This window comes from Arachis ipaensis, chromosome B2 (assembly GCF_059453495.1).
Source record: "Arachis ipaensis isolate K30076 ecotype BB chromosome B2, ASM5945349v1, whole genome shotgun sequence".
Classification (NCBI taxonomy): Eukaryota; Viridiplantae; Streptophyta; class Magnoliopsida; order Fabales; family Fabaceae; genus Arachis; species Arachis ipaensis.
Window position 1 is genome coordinate 99660898 of NC_142437.1, and position 18168 is coordinate 99679065.

Here is an 18168-nt window from a genome sequence, read left to right on the forward strand (position 1 = left end):
AGGGTTTGAGCACTTCTTACCTCAACCCATATGAAGTAGGGATAGAACCCACTTAGAATCCATGTTGGAGTATCCCTAAACACCCAAAATCACAAGATTTCAACACTAACTACCCAAAAACGTATAACAGTGGGGAGTTTCAAAAACTGGACAGAGATGAATGGAATACTCACCACCAAACTCAGATAGAATTGTAGAGGATGAGAAGAGCGATGCGTGGCCACAAACGGCTCGTCAATCGAAGCTCCGTAGCTCAAGTTATGGTGGTTTGAAGATCAAAGAGAGTTAGGCTTTCTCTCTTCTCTTCTCTCTTCCCAATTTCAGCGCCCAACACCCCTTCTTTAGGGCAAAATGAGCTGAAATGCTCATAACTAATGTTTATATATGTTAGGTCTTGGGCCCACTTAGGCCCGGTTCACTTATTTTTGTCCGTTGGCCCAATTTTGGACCAAAACCTTTAAGATTAGCGCTCTAAATCGCACTTCAAATATTTCTACCTCCCCTAATTATAATTCCTCATTTCTTAATCCTACTTACTCATAATCAATTTTCTCAGCTGTAGTACCAGACAGGTCCCAGCCGGTACTGCCGGTCAAAATTCCACTGCGCGCTTTTACGCAGAAAACTATGTCTTCCGACTCGAAAAAATTCACTGAATCCAAATATCATATTTAAATCATCAAATTCCAATTGCCAAATCTTTCAACCGTATTCGCTTCTATTTAACTTATTATTTAATTAATTTCAGTTAGACCGGGTATTACAGAACTAGTGGTTGTTGTTGTTGTTGTAGTATTTGGTATTTTAGAATTATTGATGAGCCTGAGCAAATTTTTTTTTGTTGCTGTTAAACATCATTGAGTTAAATTTTGTTGTTGGATAACATCACTGGGTTGAATTTTGTTGTTGGATAACATCACTGGGTTGAGTTTAATACTTGAATAGTTGAATTTGTTGTTGTGTTGCTTAAAAATCACTTAGCTAAATCTTTTGTTGCTGTAAATTTTTTTGTTCCTTTGCCAAGTATATTGATTTTTTTTATTGAATGAAAAATTTAGGATGGGTGTATAGTTTCTGTGATGAGGATATTGATGCTTTGATAAGCATGTGCTTATGCCTTTGGTTGGTAATGCAATAGGGTTTTGAATTTCAGCAGATTGTTGATATTGGCAAAATTCTGCCATTGTTCATGGAGTTTCAAATCTTAGGTGACAGGACGTGAAGTACCATGCTCTGCAAAGTGTCTTGTTTTCAATGTTACAGGTCTCATTTAATTTGAGTTGAACCGTTTGGTTATGTTGGCTGTGTGATTTCCTCATATGTTTGTGCTAGCTGAACAATTTGAAACTATAGGTACTAGAGAAAATAAAGCTCAAATTTTCTAGACAATTTTTTAGAATTGCATTAATTGACATCATATTGTTATTGATCTTGTCCTAGATATTAATTGCTAATTTCATTTTATAACTATCTTTTGATCTTATAGGTACTTTACATAAAAAAAGTGTTGGTGCTGAAGGTTTGAAAACTGTTTTAAAGCTTAGGAGGAATGGCTCTGCTGCATCTAATATAAGTAGTGTTGCTTCTTTTTGTGTTTCGATAAAAAGCTATTTGTTCTGTCACTTTACAAGGTGATTTAATTTCCTTAAACTTATATTATCTCATATTTGATAACAACCTACTCTGTTACATAGATTTTGGAAAAAGAAGTTCTAAGAACATTTTCTTTGTGCAGGTCTTGGTTTCTGTCTCAGAAACTGCTCCCATCATTTTATACATTAGAGATGTTGAGAGGCTTGTTCTACAATCAGCAAGGTTATAGTTTTTTGTTGAATAATACGAGTATAGTTTTTTATTTTTTCTGTGCATTTTTAAAGGAAAAACAAATCTTGTTTCTTAAGCTAGTGTTTTTTGGTTGGTCGTCTTTTCATGTGTGTGTCAATTATTAGAAGCTTCTCCATGAGAAAGGAGATGTATGAACATGAAGGAGTTTGTAATTTGTAGTTTATGTTTTGGAGATTTATAATTTCTTGTTTTTCTTGTCCTATGTATCTATCTACTTCATTAGGGTTCTTCAATGTGTCTTGTTAGTTTGTACTTTAAAATTTATAGGTTGAAGATTTATAAAACAATCTTAGTTAAATGAAAGATATTTGAACTATCTATGTTATTATATATTATATAAATGTTGACTTGCTAAGTAAATTAGTTAATATGTTAATTAATTAAAAAATAATATAATTTGGCAAATTATGTGTGTAATTTGTATTAAAAAATTATTACAAAATAGTGTTTTGTAACTAAAGAAAAAAAATGTTACAAAATCAAGTTACATTTTGTAACAAAATTTTATGATAGAAATAAATATATTGTCACAAAAAATATTTTGAAGATCAAAATTTGTTATCACTTTTGTAACGACTTTGTATCAGAAAAAATTGTTATAAAATATTACCTTAAATTGTAACAGTTCCATTTTTTGTTACAAAAACTTTTTGTAACGGGACATACTGCAACGATACCCTTTTTTTATTACAAAATTCTTTTGTTTCAAATTTTCGATTTTTTATAACAATTTTTTTGTTACAAATATTATTTTTTCACATTATTTTCATTCTAAATAAATTTATTTTTTTTATAATTTTACTCTTAACGATTTTTACTTATCATAAAATATTTGTAGAATGACTAGTACATAAACTTGCGGATATGTATCATATTTTTCTTTTTCACAAATTTATGTACTAGTCATTTTACAAACATTTCATGTTGATTAAAAATCCTTAAGAGCAAAATTATAAAAAAAATTAATTTATTTATAATGAAAGCAATGTGATTAACTGTAATTTACTTAGATGTGATTAAAAAATAATTGAATAATAATTATGTACAGTAAAAAATTGATATTATTGCAATAAAATTAAAATTTATTTCTATGTATCGCTTTTGTCCCAACGTTTTCGTCCTATTTAAGTCCCTAACATTTCAAAATTGTCTCAATTTTGTCCCGCCGTTAATTCTGTTAACAGATCCCTAACAGCAGGACAACATTGAGCCAATTTTGAAACGTTACAGACTTAAATAAGACGATTTAAACGTTAGGGACAACTTTGAAACTTACCCCAAATATTGGGGACAAAAACGATACTTTACTCGATAAACAAAAGATGAATAGGAGAGGAAAAGATAAAGAACAGAAGAGAAAAAATGATGAAAATTGGGGTGAAGAAAAATTACGATTTTATAATTTAAGATAGACTAATTTGGGTATTAGAAACAAATTTGAGAATCAATTTGAACACATTAACGTACAGTTGAAATGTTAACTTGTCACTTAACAGTAAATATAAGCTCTATTAAGACGGTAGTTTACTCAAAAACGAATGTGGATTTATGTTTCTCAATTTAAGGGACATAATTGATCATTTTTAAAAGTCGGGTATTTAATTGATGCAGGATTTGAATTTTGGAGACCAAATTAAATATTTATTCTTTTTTTTTTATATATATTATATGGTATTATTTTTGTTTTAATATAATTTATTTTAGAATAAATATGATATAACATTTGTTAAATTTAATTTTTAAAATTAAAATTTTATTAATTTATTATATAAAATTTATAAATTTGTATATATTAATTTTATATCGTACCGATCTGATTTATTTTAAATTTTTTTAAGTCAAGTTAAAATAAACGTATCGTGTATATATATGTGGTGGATTATAGTATGATTATGCTATGGTGATTATATAATGTAAATATTGTTAAAATTAAAGTCAATTTTTTATATTTTGATAACACTTTTTTAAAGAACACTTTCTAAAAAATATTTTTAATGCTAAAAAATATTATTTTAATTTTAGTATATATATATATCTTTGATTCACTCTTGAAGAAAACAATACTCAATCATGGCACCTATCACTTCTTCTGAAACTGGAAACAAAAATGGTAGCCAAAAGCACCCACACTACAAACCCAATTACATCCCTGATCATAATTATGTCCGCATCCTCGACACCACCCTCCGTGACGGCGAACAGTCCCCGGGCGCCGCCATGGCTCCCCACCAGAAGCTCAACATCGCCCGCCAGCTTGCGAAGCTTGGCGTGGACGTCATCGAGGCAGGGTTTCCCTGTTCGTCCAAGGATGACTTCGCTGCCGTAAAGATGATAGCAGAAGAGGTAGAAAATTATAAGGAACTACTTCTCCGTTGGCTATCATTATGATTATTATGCCTAAATTGTCTAGAAGACTGTCTTCTTCCTTTTGCCTTTATAGGTAGGAAGCAACGTTGATGATGATGGGTACGTGCCGGTCATCGCCGGTGGTGCGAGATGCAATGAGAAGGACATAGAAATAGCTTGGGAAGCCGTAAAGGGCGCAAAGAGGCCAAGGATCAGCACGTTCATCGCCACAAGTGAGATCCACATGAAGCACAAGCTGAAGAAGACGAAGGAAGAGGTTCTTGATGTTGCATGTAGAATGGTCAAGTTTGCACGGTCTTTGGGCTGTGATGATGTCCAATTTATCACTGAAGATGCCGTCAGGTTTAATTATTCTTTTTTATTTTAATTAATTTTTTGTTGCTTTTTCAATTATTTATGGTACGGTTCCTGTTTCCTACTCTCCTTTAGGGTGTGCATGGCCAGATAAAATCGAATTTGATGTGACTCAGATCCGTCCCGAAATATATATCGGGTCTATTTATTAGACTCGAACCCGGTCCGAGACCCGATGAAACCTATATACTTTTGGGCCACGTTTATACCGGGTAAAAATCGGGCCGTTAACACTACATTACCTTGATACTTTCTTATAAGTTAGCATGTGAAAATATCCAAATTTTCAAAACTCCAACCATTATTTGACATGGTAAAATTCACTTAGAAAAATATAACAAGAACCAACTATTCTCTAAAATTAAAGCATAACCATAATCAATACTAATATTGTCTAATAACACCAAATATTTAAATCAATATAAATAACACAATATTATACATTAGTCTAAAATCTTATGCATTTTAAACATAAAACATTAACTTATAGTTTTATAATAACTAATAACACAAAATATTAAGATTTACAATACTTAAATTCCACATAAGAATAGCCATCATCCATCACTAATAACACAAAATATTAATTGTGTATGATGACCGGGCCACCAGGCCGACTTCGGGTGACCCGAGCCATGGTCCAGACCCGACCCGAAATAATGACCGGGTCTATTTTTGAGACCCTTACCCGACTCTAGACCCGGTGAAATCACACCAAAATAGCCCCTAAAGTGTTCGGAGCCGGGCTGGATCTTCGGGCCGGGTCGGGTCATGCACACCCCTACTCTCCTTCTTGCTAAGGGTTTTTTGAATTAATATTTTTTATTAATATTAATCAATAATTTAGTTTAATATTTTATTTGTACATTATTATGAATTAAAATTTAGAATATTAAACTAAGAATAATAAATTTTGTTGATTATATAACATTATTTAAAAATTATTGACTTTCTAAAATTATAAAAAGTAGGACTGTATACGGATCGAATTGGATATAGCCTATAATTCTATCTGATTCGCACTGCACTCATTAGATCGGATCGGATACGATATTCGTATTTTTTTAAGTCGGATCGGATCGGATCGGATATCGAGTATATCTGTATAATTCAAAAAGACTGTTTTAAGATCCTGTTTGACTGTTTTTACAAAAAAAAATGTCGAAAAAATCCATTTTCTCACATGTTTAAGCCTATTTACTCCTAAAATATTATCAACAAAATTCTCTTAAATAACAAAAAAATAATAATAACACAAGATCTAAGTTTAATTATTTTATGTTAAGTACAACATAAAAAATTAAAAACAATATATCATAAAATTCATAAAACAACACACTAAAATTCATATCACATTAGGGTTTACTTTCTTAAACTATGCTTTTGGACACGACACTCACCGACACTCGTCTGACACACGTGTCTGCTATGTCCAACCGTGTCTTAATAAAAAGTAAAAAATTCTTCTCCGGACACACTTGGACACACCTCAATACCATCATGTATCAGCGTGTCCAGTCTTATTCTTAACATATATTCTTGAAATAAATTTAAATATAGTATATATTATTATTTATTAAAACAAAAATTATTTTAAATACTTGATATAATTAAAATAAGACATTAAAAATAACTAAAAAGAGTTAATTTATATTTTAATATCAATAAAATATCAAAATATCATTAAGATTTATCTAAAAAATACTTTATATTTTATATGTATGCGTGTCCCCGTGTCTTATAAAATTTTCAAATTCGCGTATCGGCGTGTCTCGTGTCATGTCGTGTCCCATGTCCGTGTCCGTGTCCGTGCATTATAGCCCACATCAATGCTTCACCGATTCAAATATAAGACACAATCCTAGTTACACTTGGCAGAGTATATGTGGCTCTAAGTGGGTCGTAAAGCTGGGAGGTCTCTAGAGGGTTGGCACAGGATAATTGATTAAAATATAGGGCGATTCATGCCTATCTAATCAGAATGGTTTTAAGGCATGGAGTAATCTGTCAGATATGGATTCACAAGCTACCGTGGATAATCTTATTAACTCTATAAACAAAGGTGAATGCTATGGTGCCTAAAAGGTGGTGTCTATTTACTAAAAAAGGTTAAAAAATAATATTTAATTTAAAAAATATAACAATAAATCATTTTTAAAAATTTAAAACTTACTACAAAAGGTAAGTTAGACAAAATTTAAGCACCAACTCATAGGCTCTATAGAATTGGCCATAAACAAATCATGGAACCATAACGTTATTCAGAACACTTTTCTATCCTTTGAGGTAGACCAAATTCTAACCATTTCAATCGACATACAGGGGCAACAAGACATGTTTTATTGGAAATATAACAACAATGGAGAATTTTCAGGTTAAGAGTGCATACTGATTGGTCCGACAGCAAGCTCAGAATACTTCGTATAGTGTGGGGAACAACACAGTAGCCATCACTAACCAGAAACAATTTTGGCAGACTAAAGCCCCACCAAGAACACTAAATTTTATGTGGAAACTCCTTCGTAATTCTCTTTCCACAAAGCTTAGCCTACAGTGGTAAGGGATTAGTTACTTAGCTTTATGTCCACGATGCTGGGAATATGAAGAATTAGCCATTCACACCTTTTCTTACATTGCAATTGGGCTAAGCATTTCTGGTTCAGTTTACCATTTATGCTTCGATAAGCTAATTCATAGAACACTTCGTTACAATCTTGGGTAACCCATATGTTGGGTTAAGTACTTTTTTCGTCCCTAAGGTCTTAGATCAAAATCAAAATTGTCTCCGACCTTTTTTTCATATCAAAATCATCCTCAACGTTACAAAATGTTATAAAATCATCCTTTTGTCCATAAACAATATTTTTTGGACAATTTTACCCTTAAACAAAACCCCTTCCCCTTCCCCTCCCCACTAACCCGCAACCCCCTTCATCATCATCACCGAGCTTCTTTCTCTCTTTCTTTCTCCAGACTCCTACTCTCCTTTACCAAATCACCTCTAATTAAAGTTGAGAGAGAAAGTAAACCCCAGGGAAGCTTGGCATCGAAATGGGTGACAGGGGAAGAGGAATTGGAGCGGGAAGCATTGTGATCGGACGTGGTGGGTGGTAGTTTTGGGAGATTAGAGGGTGCGGGTTTGGGATCGGGTTGGGGATCGATGGGGTAGGAGGAGTGAGGTCAGTTGTGAGAGGTTCGGAAGGTGGAGAGCGGAGAGTGGTGAGATCGATAGAAGCGTCTTCGAGTTCGTCGTCTTCAGCTTCGAATCCCTCGACATGGCGGCACTGTGACGTGTCTGGGAAGGGAGAGGTAGCGCTTGTAGTGGCTGCTGGCTTTCGACGAACGGCGACGGTGGGTGGCAGTTGGAAGGAAGAAGAAAAGAAGGGGAGGAAGACAGAGGGTAGAACTGATGCACTGAGGGCGGCGGCGGCCAGAGGTTGATGGCAGTAGGTTCCAGCACCGTGCTCCTCTTGATCAAGCCTAAATTCCAACCCGGCCTAGATAGAATAGGTTTGGTTTCCTCTCCCGCCTATTCGAAGATTTTAGGTAAGCCAAAAAACGTGAGCGCCCCTACGCGAATATTGTGGTGTTAGCGGCAGATCAAACAATTGATGAGCGAAAACGTGACGAAAAAAAAAAGAAGTTTTTTTCAATTCCGAAGCGAAACCTAGCGTAATAAAGACATGAGTCTTCTTCCATACTCCATATATAGCTTATGGCTCTACTGAAAGACTGAAAAGTCCATTACTTCATATATTAATATGGCTTACGGCTTCCTCCTCTTTTCGTTCTTCCATTTTTTTTTGAAGAATATAAACATCATTCTTTTTTTTTAATTTCTGTTATTGCTTATTTTGGATCTGAAATTGCGGTTGAAGATTGCTAAATTATTGTTAAATCTGAAATTTCTGTTGATTTATTTTGTGGATGTTGCTGTTGATTCATTTTGTTGTTGCTGTTGCTGAAAGTGTGTTGCTGTTGTTGAATTTGCTAAAATTGCTGAATTTGTTGCTAAAATTGTTGTTGCTGAATTTGGTTGTTGTTATTGCTGAATTTAGTTTGTGAGTGGGTGTCTGGGTGATAATGATTTAGAGAGAAAGAAGGTGTGATGATTATGGTGATGACGATAAGAAAAGGGAGAGGGAGAGGGAGAGAGATGCGTAGCGATGAGGATGATGATGCAGAAGTTAGTGACGAGGGTAAAAAAGGTTTTTTATTTTTGTTTAAGTGCAAAATTGTCTAAAAAATATCATTTATAGATAAAAGGACGATTTCATAACGTTCTATAACGTTAAAAATGATTTTAATACGAAAAAAGATCGGAAACGATTTTGATTTTGACATCAGTGAGACTAAAAAAGTATTTCACCCCATATGTTTTATTGGAAAGGAGCACAGGGGTTTATTCTTTTGTTGCCTTCGTCAACTTTGGTTTGAGAGGAATCAGTTACTTTTCAAGAATGAGACCAAATTACCTGAATGCGCAGCAATGGTTCTCCAAGCTCACTGCCGCTGTAACCTTCACATTTCTTCTCCGGCAGCGCTAAGATCTCTGCCTCCCGGAAGCCACAACCTCACGTTTTGGACCGTGCCACCACCAACCTTTTTCAAGGTCAACGTCGACGTTGCAGTTGTCAACGGACGGCACGGCGGAGTAGGCATCATTGTCTGCAACCACCACGGGGAGGTTGCTGTTGCAACCACGTTTCCTCTCCTAGCCTCTCTCTCTCAGTTAGGGAAGCAGAGGCCACTGCTGTCTTTTTGGGCTTAGATTGTGCTAGGCAAAGCTGTTTTTTTACCACATTATTTTGGAATTTGATAACATATAGGTTGTTATTGCTTTGTTAGATACACACACAAAGAATGATCCTTTTGGGCTGATTGTTTCTAATAGTAAAACCCTTTTGTATAGCTTTAGAACTTATCAAATCTCAACGTGAAAAGAGATGGAAACTTAGTTGCACATACACTACTACTTTTTACTCAATACAGCTTTGTTTCTTTATATATATAACCTACCTACCTACTTGAAAAAAAACACTCTAAAATAAAAAATTCTAAAATAATAAATAAAAAGTTATTCATCGTTAAATTTGTCATTTCTATCATTCACAAACTTCATTACTTGATTAAAAAATAACTTATTATTTTCCCATTGTACTAATTTATTCACTTTAAAAGAGATCGATCCAACCTACTCGTATATTTACTTTATTTACTTTAAAAAATAACTTCATTACTTTATTTACTTGTTTTTTTTATTTTATTATTAATTGAATAATTCTAAATTTCTGATCCAATAATTGACTCCACGTGTTTTGTTTGGTCGCCTTTACCAGTTTACATTGTAGGTTAGCCGTACAATTCCATACAATTTGACACATTGACTCCACGTGTTTTGTTTGGTCGCCTTTACCAGTTTACATTGTAGGTTAGCCGTACAATTCCATACAATTTGACGCATGTACCCCAACCCTTTCATCCTCAGTTATTACTATTGATATTAAAAGAGGAATTGAAAATCCTAAGCAGGAAGAAATTAAGAAGCAGAGGATTCTAGAATAGAGAAGATTTTTTGAGGAAAATGAAAACAATGAATTTTATTGAAAATATAAAATCAAAAGTACATTAAAAATCATAAATTTGTATTTCTCACACCTATTTATAATTCTTTAACTATTCACTAAACAGTTCTCTCAATACTCCCCCTCAAACTGAGGCACGATTTATCTCGAAGTCGCAGTTTGAACCTGTATTTCTGAAACGAACTCAGGAACAATGGTTTAGTTAAAGAATCGGCCACCTGATCTTGAGAGAGTATATTAACAACATAGAGAGATTTTTGATTTACTAAATCCCTTAGAAAATGAAAATCCAGCTCAAGGTGTTTACATCTACTATGCAAAACTGGATTTCCAGCCAATAGACAGGCACTCTGATTGTCACAAAAGATGGTTGGTGACATAGGTTGTGGGATTCGAAGCTCTCCCAAAAGCTGCTGTATGGACATTAGCTCAGTTTGTGCAGCACACATTGCTCTATATTCTGCTTCAGTACTGCTCCTGCTCACCTTTGTCTGCTTGTTACTCTTCCATGAGATCAGATTGCATCCAAGATAAACACAAAATCCAGTGATTGATTTTCTATCATCTAGATCTCCACCCCAATCAGCATCTGAAAAATCCAACAACCTAAAATCAGTAGATTTAGAAAATAATAATCCATGATCCACTGTACCTTTCACATATCTCAGAATTCTTTTTACACTCTTCCAATGCAGCAATGTTGGTTGATGCATAAATTGAGATACTCTGTTAACAGCAAAGGCAATATCTAGTCTTGTCATTGTGAGATATTGAAGTGCACCAACTATTGATCTGTATAGTTTGGGATCATGAAAAGGTTTCGAGTAATGAGCTGAAAACTTTGTGTTGGACATCATTGGGGTAGGCATCGAATTCGCAGTCTCCATTCCATCTCTCTTAAGTAATTCAGATGCATATTTGGCTTGTGAAATGTGAACACTACCTGTAGACAAATATGAAGCTTCCAAGCCTAAAAAATAACTAAACTTCCCCATATCCTTTAACGAAAAAATATTGTTCAATTGATAAATTAATTTATCTAATTCTGCAGCATTATTACCGGTAACAATTATATCATCTATATAAACTAACAAGTAAATCACATTAGAATAAAAAAATCTAACAAACAAAGACACATCATATCTGGTTTCTTTAAATCCAAACTGTTGAAGAGTAGTAGATAATGTTTTATACCAGGCCCTCGGTGCTTGTTTTAGACCATAAATGGCCTTGTTTAGCTTGCACACTAGTTGTTCACCCTTTGTAGAGTATCCCGGAGGTTGCATCATGTATACAGTCTCATTTAAGGTGCCATTGAAAAAGGCATTATCAAAGTCAAACTGTCTCAATGGCCAATTTAATGAAACAGCAATAGTTAAGATAACTCTAATGGTGGAAGGCCTTACCACTGGACTATAGATTTGATCATAGTCTATACTTTCCACTTGATGAAAACCCTGTCCAACAAGTCTTGCCTTATACCTCAGAATATCACCTTTAGCATTTTTCTTTATAACAAACACCCACTTACTTCCAATAATTGTGGTATTAGCTGGTGGTTCTGTTAATTCCCATGTCTTGCACTTCTGAAGAGCAGCAAACTCTTTATCCATTGCCTCTCTCCAGTGAGAACATTGTAACGCTTTAGCCACAGTCCTTGGAGTATTGTGTAGTAGATCAGTTTGTTGAACAGTCAAGACTTTTGGTTTGAACACTCCAGATTTCGATCTTGTTGTCATTGAATGAGCATTTGTTGAAGAGATGGAAGGAAGGCTAGTTTCAATACCACTAATAGGAATCATGTCCGGAGAAGAATTGGTATGAGATGCTGAAGGTGGGTGACATTCTGAAATTCTGATCTCATTCTCATGACTAGAAGTAGTGTCATGAGTGTCCAAGCCTGAGTGAGAAAGAGATGCTGTATCGGGCAATGGTTCACTTGTAATTTGTAATCCAGTATCTGAATTTATACTCAAAGACTTCGTAGCTTGATTCGATGAAGACATTGATGGTGGAGTTGAATCAATGATGGTAAATGCAGGGGCCGTAAGCTGGCTGCCACTCTCTGGATTATTCTTGGAAGATTCATCTCTGCCCAAGGTATTAGAAAACAATTTTCGATATGGAAAAGTATGCTCATGAAACAACACATGTCGAGCCATATAAATTTTACCATTTTGTGCCATACACTTATAGCCTTTAAAATTTGAATCATATCCTAAAAATAAACATGGTTCAGATTTGTAATTAAATTTAGTTTTACTATAAGGCCTTAAGAAAGGAAAACACATACATCCAAAAATTTTAAAGAAAGTATAATCCGGTTGATGCTTAAAAAGAACCTCAAAAGGACTTTTGTTATCAAGAATTGGGGTAGGAAGTCGATTAATGATATAAACAGAACTCAAAAAGGCATCTTCCCAAAATTGCATAGGCAAAGAAGCTGTAGCTAAGAGGGAGAAACCCACTTCTGTAATATGCCTATGCTTCCTCTCAACACTTCCTTGTTGATGATGAGTATAGGGGCATGATTTTCTATGATGTATACCTTCATTTGCAAGAAAATCAGTGAAAGCACGTGACATAAATTCCATTCCCAAATCTGTTTGTAAAGCCTTTATTTTTTGTCCAGTTTGATTTTCTATAAATGTTTTATAATTCTGAAAAGCTACTAAAGACTGAGATTTATTTGTGAGTAAGAAAATGCATGTGTATTTAGAATATGCATCAACAAAAGAAATATAATATCTAAATCCACTTCTTGATATTACAGGAGCAGGCCCCAGATATCCACAAAAACAAGTTCTAAAGGTGTCATGTACACAATATCATTTAAAGAAAAATGTAATCTATGCATCTTAGCTAAAGGACAGATTTCACATACATGATTGGCAGCAGAATGAGAACTGAAATGCAAAGAAATTTTATTCATAACATCCATTACGGTTTTAAGAGAATTATGACCCAATCATTTATGCCATAAATCCACAGTGTTATTCTGATTACATTTGGAAATAGGATATGCACTAGAATCTAAAGATTGATTAGCTAGCTGTGTAGTAGTAGTATAAGCACTAGAATACTGAGATTTAGAACTAGACAGGTTATCAGGGATCTGTAATGAGGTATTAGACAAAGTTTTTGATACTCGAAGGTTATCAAAAGAGTAAGTGCCATTTCTAGACATGCCTTGTAGGAGAAGTTCTCTGGTATCCTGATCATGAATAGCACAATAATCAGGCCAAAATTCAAAGTAGACATGGTTATCAGCTGCGAATTTAGAAACACTCAATAGATTTTGAGTAATTTGTGGTACAAGAAGTAAGTTCTTTAAACAAAAAGCAATATTTGAAGAGGAATAAAAAAGAACTGAAGAACCAGAATGAGTAATTGAAATACCTGACCCATTACCTACAAAGAGTTGATCATTATCTGAAGGATTTGGTGATGATGTGAGGAGATTTCCTGGATCTGAAGTGACATGATGACTCGCTCCTGTGTTCGGCAGCCAAGAAGCTTCACTTATTGAAGAGGAATGGGTAAGATATGCCCTAGGTTGATGAAAATTGGCGGATGGAGGGGGTGGTTGTGTATTACTATATGGAATTTGCATTGGGGTAGAGTTGGTTGTGGAATTAGGCTGAAAAGCAGGATCAAAACGATGGAAATAGTTCCACACAACATGTCCTTGCCTTCCACATAATTGGCATTGAGGGCGATTTTGGGTGTATCCAAAACGTCCTCCACGATTACTGCGGCCACCACGGCCTCTTCGAAAGCCTCCGCCTCTTTGATATTCAAATGATGAGGAGGATTGAGCATAATGAGCTATAGGCATATCTACATCAGGTTTCTTGAACCTGTCCAGCATATCGTCAAACGCAAGCAGATAAGATTCAGCCTCTGCAACCTTGAAAGTTCCAAGCTTTGACATTACCGAACCAATGTATATAGTGTAGTCTTCATTAAGACCATCGATTATTGCTTGTATGTGATCTGAGTCAGGTACCTCATAGCCGAGAGCAAAAAGGGCGTCGACTACATTCCGAATCTTGTTCAAAAAGTCAGAAACAGTTCCATTTTTCTTACATGATTTGAGTTGGGATTTCAAACTCTGAATTCGTGAAGCTGAAGCATCTTCAAAGTATTTTGCAATTCTTTCCCAAACTTCATAAAATTGTGAGAGATGAATTACCTTGTTCTTGATGCTAGTAGTCATCGATTCTACAAGCCAAGTAGTGAGAGTTAAATCTTGTAATTTCCATGTCTTGTACTTCGCCGATTCAGAAATTGTTTTGGTCGCTTCATCAGTCAAGAAATGCTGCGGAATCTTGGAGCTGTATAGATGATCTTCCATGGAGAGGCTCTGAATTATTAACATTGGCGTGTGTCTCCATGTGCTATAATTGTCTTGAGTGAGTTTGTCTGAGATAGGTGAGAAGGTCTTCTTGGAAGAGTCAGAGAGGATAATCTTCATGACAAAGATGAGCAGGATTATAGGCTCTGGATACCATAAAAGAAAAATTGAAAACCCTAAAAAACTACTTTGCAGTGAACCCAAGCAGGAAGAAATTAAGAAGCAGAGGATTCTAGAATAGAGAAGATTTCTTGAGGAAAATGAAAACAATGAATTCTATTGAAAATGTAAAATCAAAAGTACACTAAAAATCACAAATCTGTATTCCTCACACCTATTTATAATTCTTTAACTATCCACTAAACAGTTTTCTCAATAGATATTTTCAGTTTATTTCTACAGTTATCCCATATTGTTAAAACCTATCATTTTAACCTATAAAGTATAGACACTTCGCTGTGATTATATGTCGGATATATTTTAGATACAACACTCATCGACACTCGTCTACTGTGTCTAACCGTGTCTTAATAAAAATTAAAAAAATCCTTTTTCAGATACATCTGGACACATCTAAATACCATCACGTGTTAGCGTGTCTAGTCTTATTCTTAATATATATTCTTAAAATAAATTTAGATATAGTATATATTATTATTTATTAAAATAAAAAATATTTTAAATACGTGATATAATTAAAATAAGATATTAAAAATTTTAATTTATATTTTAATATTAATAAAATATCAAAATATTATTACGACTTATCTAAAAATACTTTATATTTTATATGTATGTGTGTCCCGTGTAATATAAGATTTTAAAATTTGCGTGTCTGCGTATTCCATGTCATGTCGTGTCCGTGTCCGTGTGAGTGTCCGTACATCATAGATTTCAACCCTTTTTTACTCGGTTATTTAATTTATATTATATTACTAATTTCACAAATAAAATATGATATATCATATTTTTTATTATAATTAAAAAAATTTTTTAAATTAATAATTTTAAAATATTTATAATTTTATAATATTATTATAGACAAAAAAAACTAGTTTAGTACATAAATAAAAGGCGGTGGATGTAGCAAATTGGGTGCCATTGATGTGAGTTTTATTTTAGATATTTTAATATAAATTATTAATTCATTTTTTTATGTAATCAGATCAGAGAAAGAGTTCCTTTATCAAATTCTTGGAGAAGTTATAAAAGCTGGAGCAACAACTATTGATATACCCGATACTGTTGGTATAGCAATGCCATGGGAATATGAGAAATTAATTGCAGATATAAAAGCCAATACAGATGGAATTGAAAACGTTGTTATTGCAGCACATTGTCATAATGATTTTGGACTAGCTGTTGCTAAGACCATCTCCAGTAGGAACTCATCCCAGTTCCTGTTTATGGCCCACCTGTCATAAAAAGTAACTCCACATCAGCTTTTGCATCATAAACAATAAATAGGAACTCAAAGCATCTCTCTCTTCTCCATTAGGAGGAACTAACTTTAGTCCCTATTGTGGTCCCACTTAATTAATTAATTAAAATACTTAAAATTAATATAATTAATTTTTTTCAATAATATTATTTAAATTTATAAATTTAAAAATAATTCATTATTAAAAGATATTAATATTAAATAAATTCATATATAATAATAATACACAATATATAATTCGAGATTATACTAATTTATAGTTTTGTGTTTACAACTGCTAATTTTAATAATATCATTAGCATTTTAAATTTTAAAAATAAAAATAACCAACTCAACTAAAAATTATTTTATAAGGTATAAAAATTAAATTTATTTTTTAATGTAAGTAAATTTAATTAATTATAATTTAATATAATAATATAAATAATATTTAATATTAATTATAATATAAATAATTAATTAAATAAAAACTTAATTATTTAATCTAATTAATTATTTAATTAATTATTATTTAAATAATTAATATAAATTATTAATTAAATAAAAATATAATTATTTAATATAATTTTTATTATAATTATTACTAATTTAATTATTATTTAATTATTTAATTATTTCAGATTTTATATTATTATTTTTTTATAATAACTTGCCAAATGGCAAGTTGTTATTGGTTAATTTGAGTCCCTGCTTAGAGGGACTCCCTTACCTTGATCCTTGTGCGGGAACTCACTCCTTCTCTCCTCCAATGGTTAGAGTTCCTATATGTTAGAAAAAAGTCAAAGAGGAACTCACCATTGGAGGTACTCTAACACAATAGCGGTAATTACCATGCATATATATAATTTGAGGAGTGTTAGGACCAGTAATTTTTGTGATTTATAATCATCAAGTAGTTATTAATAATATTTTTAATGGTTTAAGATTTTATTCAATAATATGAAATTATTTTTTTTTGTTAGTTATATACTGACCAAAATTTAATAAAATTGTTGGTCCCCTAGACTTTGTCATCAAATAGCTATCAATAATGTTTTTAATAGTTTAAAATTTTATCCAATAGTATGAAATTACTTATTTTTCTTTTGTTAATTACATGTTGGCCAAAATTTAATAAAATTGGTGGTCTCTAGACTTTTCCATATAACTCTATCACTTATTACAACAAATATTAATCTAGTTACGTTTAAATAAGTTTTTGACCTTTCAAAATTTTTGTATATATTGGTATTACGAAATAAAAAACGAGTTTAACTAACATATATTTTTATTTTAAAGTATTTGTTTTATTTTTATTAAATAAAAATATTTAAATTTTTTTACTAATTATAAATTTATCACATATTTTATCCTTAGAACACATGTTAACTAAATTTATAAAAAAAAAGTCTATTTTAAAAAATTTTGTTAAGTGTTGTTGTATTTTAATGTAAAATATATGATATTCAAAATTCAACATACTTAATTTTAAATCATCTTTTCCAAAATATATAAACAAATGATTCAATTCCAAATTCATTAGTATTTGTAAAACTGTAATCTTATATATATATATATATATATATATTTTTTTTTTTAATTTCTTTGAAACCACTCACCCACTTAACCACTACATGACTATATTCTATAGTAAGAGTCTAAGAGATGTTGATGATAAATGCTAAACTAGATAACTAAAGAAAAACAGGCTTAAATACTTTTTAAAAATAAATTATTTTTTAAAGATTAAAAATTTATTTAAACAATTAAACAATTTAATTACTTAAATAATAAAAAAACAATTTTAATTTATCTAGAATTAACCTATTTCAGGGTGCACGTGCTGGTGCAAGACAATTAGAAGTAACAATGAATGGAATTGGAGAAAGAGCTGGTAATGCTGCACTAGAAGAGGTGTGTATTATAATTTTGTGGATAATTTTACAATGGATGCATTAGAGTAGTGAACGTGATATATTATTTAAAATGGAGAGAGAGAGAGAGAAATTTGTTTTAGTCATGTAGATAGTTATTTCTTTAATAATGATAAATTTTTAACATTATCTTATCTCATAGCTAATATGTATTCAATAACTAATCTATTAATTAATTTATTTTTGCAAGGTTGTGATGGCCTTAAAATGCAGGGGTGCTGCTGTCTTTGATGGTTTATATACATCAATAAACACAAAGCATATATTAAAGACAAGCAAGATGGTTTTACATCTCAAACTAACGTT

At 32.3% G+C, this 18168-nt stretch overlaps 1 protein-coding gene across 1 annotated transcript in view; it reads left to right on the forward strand.

Moving 5' to 3' along the window:
• Window positions 1-3911: 3911 nt before the first annotated feature.
• The window catches only part of LOC107625559 (putative 2-isopropylmalate synthase), a 29977-nt gene continuing 15720 nt past the window's right edge, over window positions 3912-18168 (forward strand). The window contains exons 1-5 of the mRNA XM_088503606.1: window positions 3912-4188; window positions 4286-4554; window positions 15674-15886; window positions 17761-17842; window positions 18053-18145. Of these exons, the coding sequence (XP_088359732.1) occupies window positions 3916-4188; window positions 4286-4554; window positions 15674-15886; window positions 17761-17842; window positions 18053-18145 (930 nt within the window). The 5' untranslated portion in view covers window positions 3912-3915. The remainder of the gene's footprint in view (window positions 4189-4285; window positions 4555-15673; window positions 15887-17760; window positions 17843-18052; window positions 18146-18168) is intronic.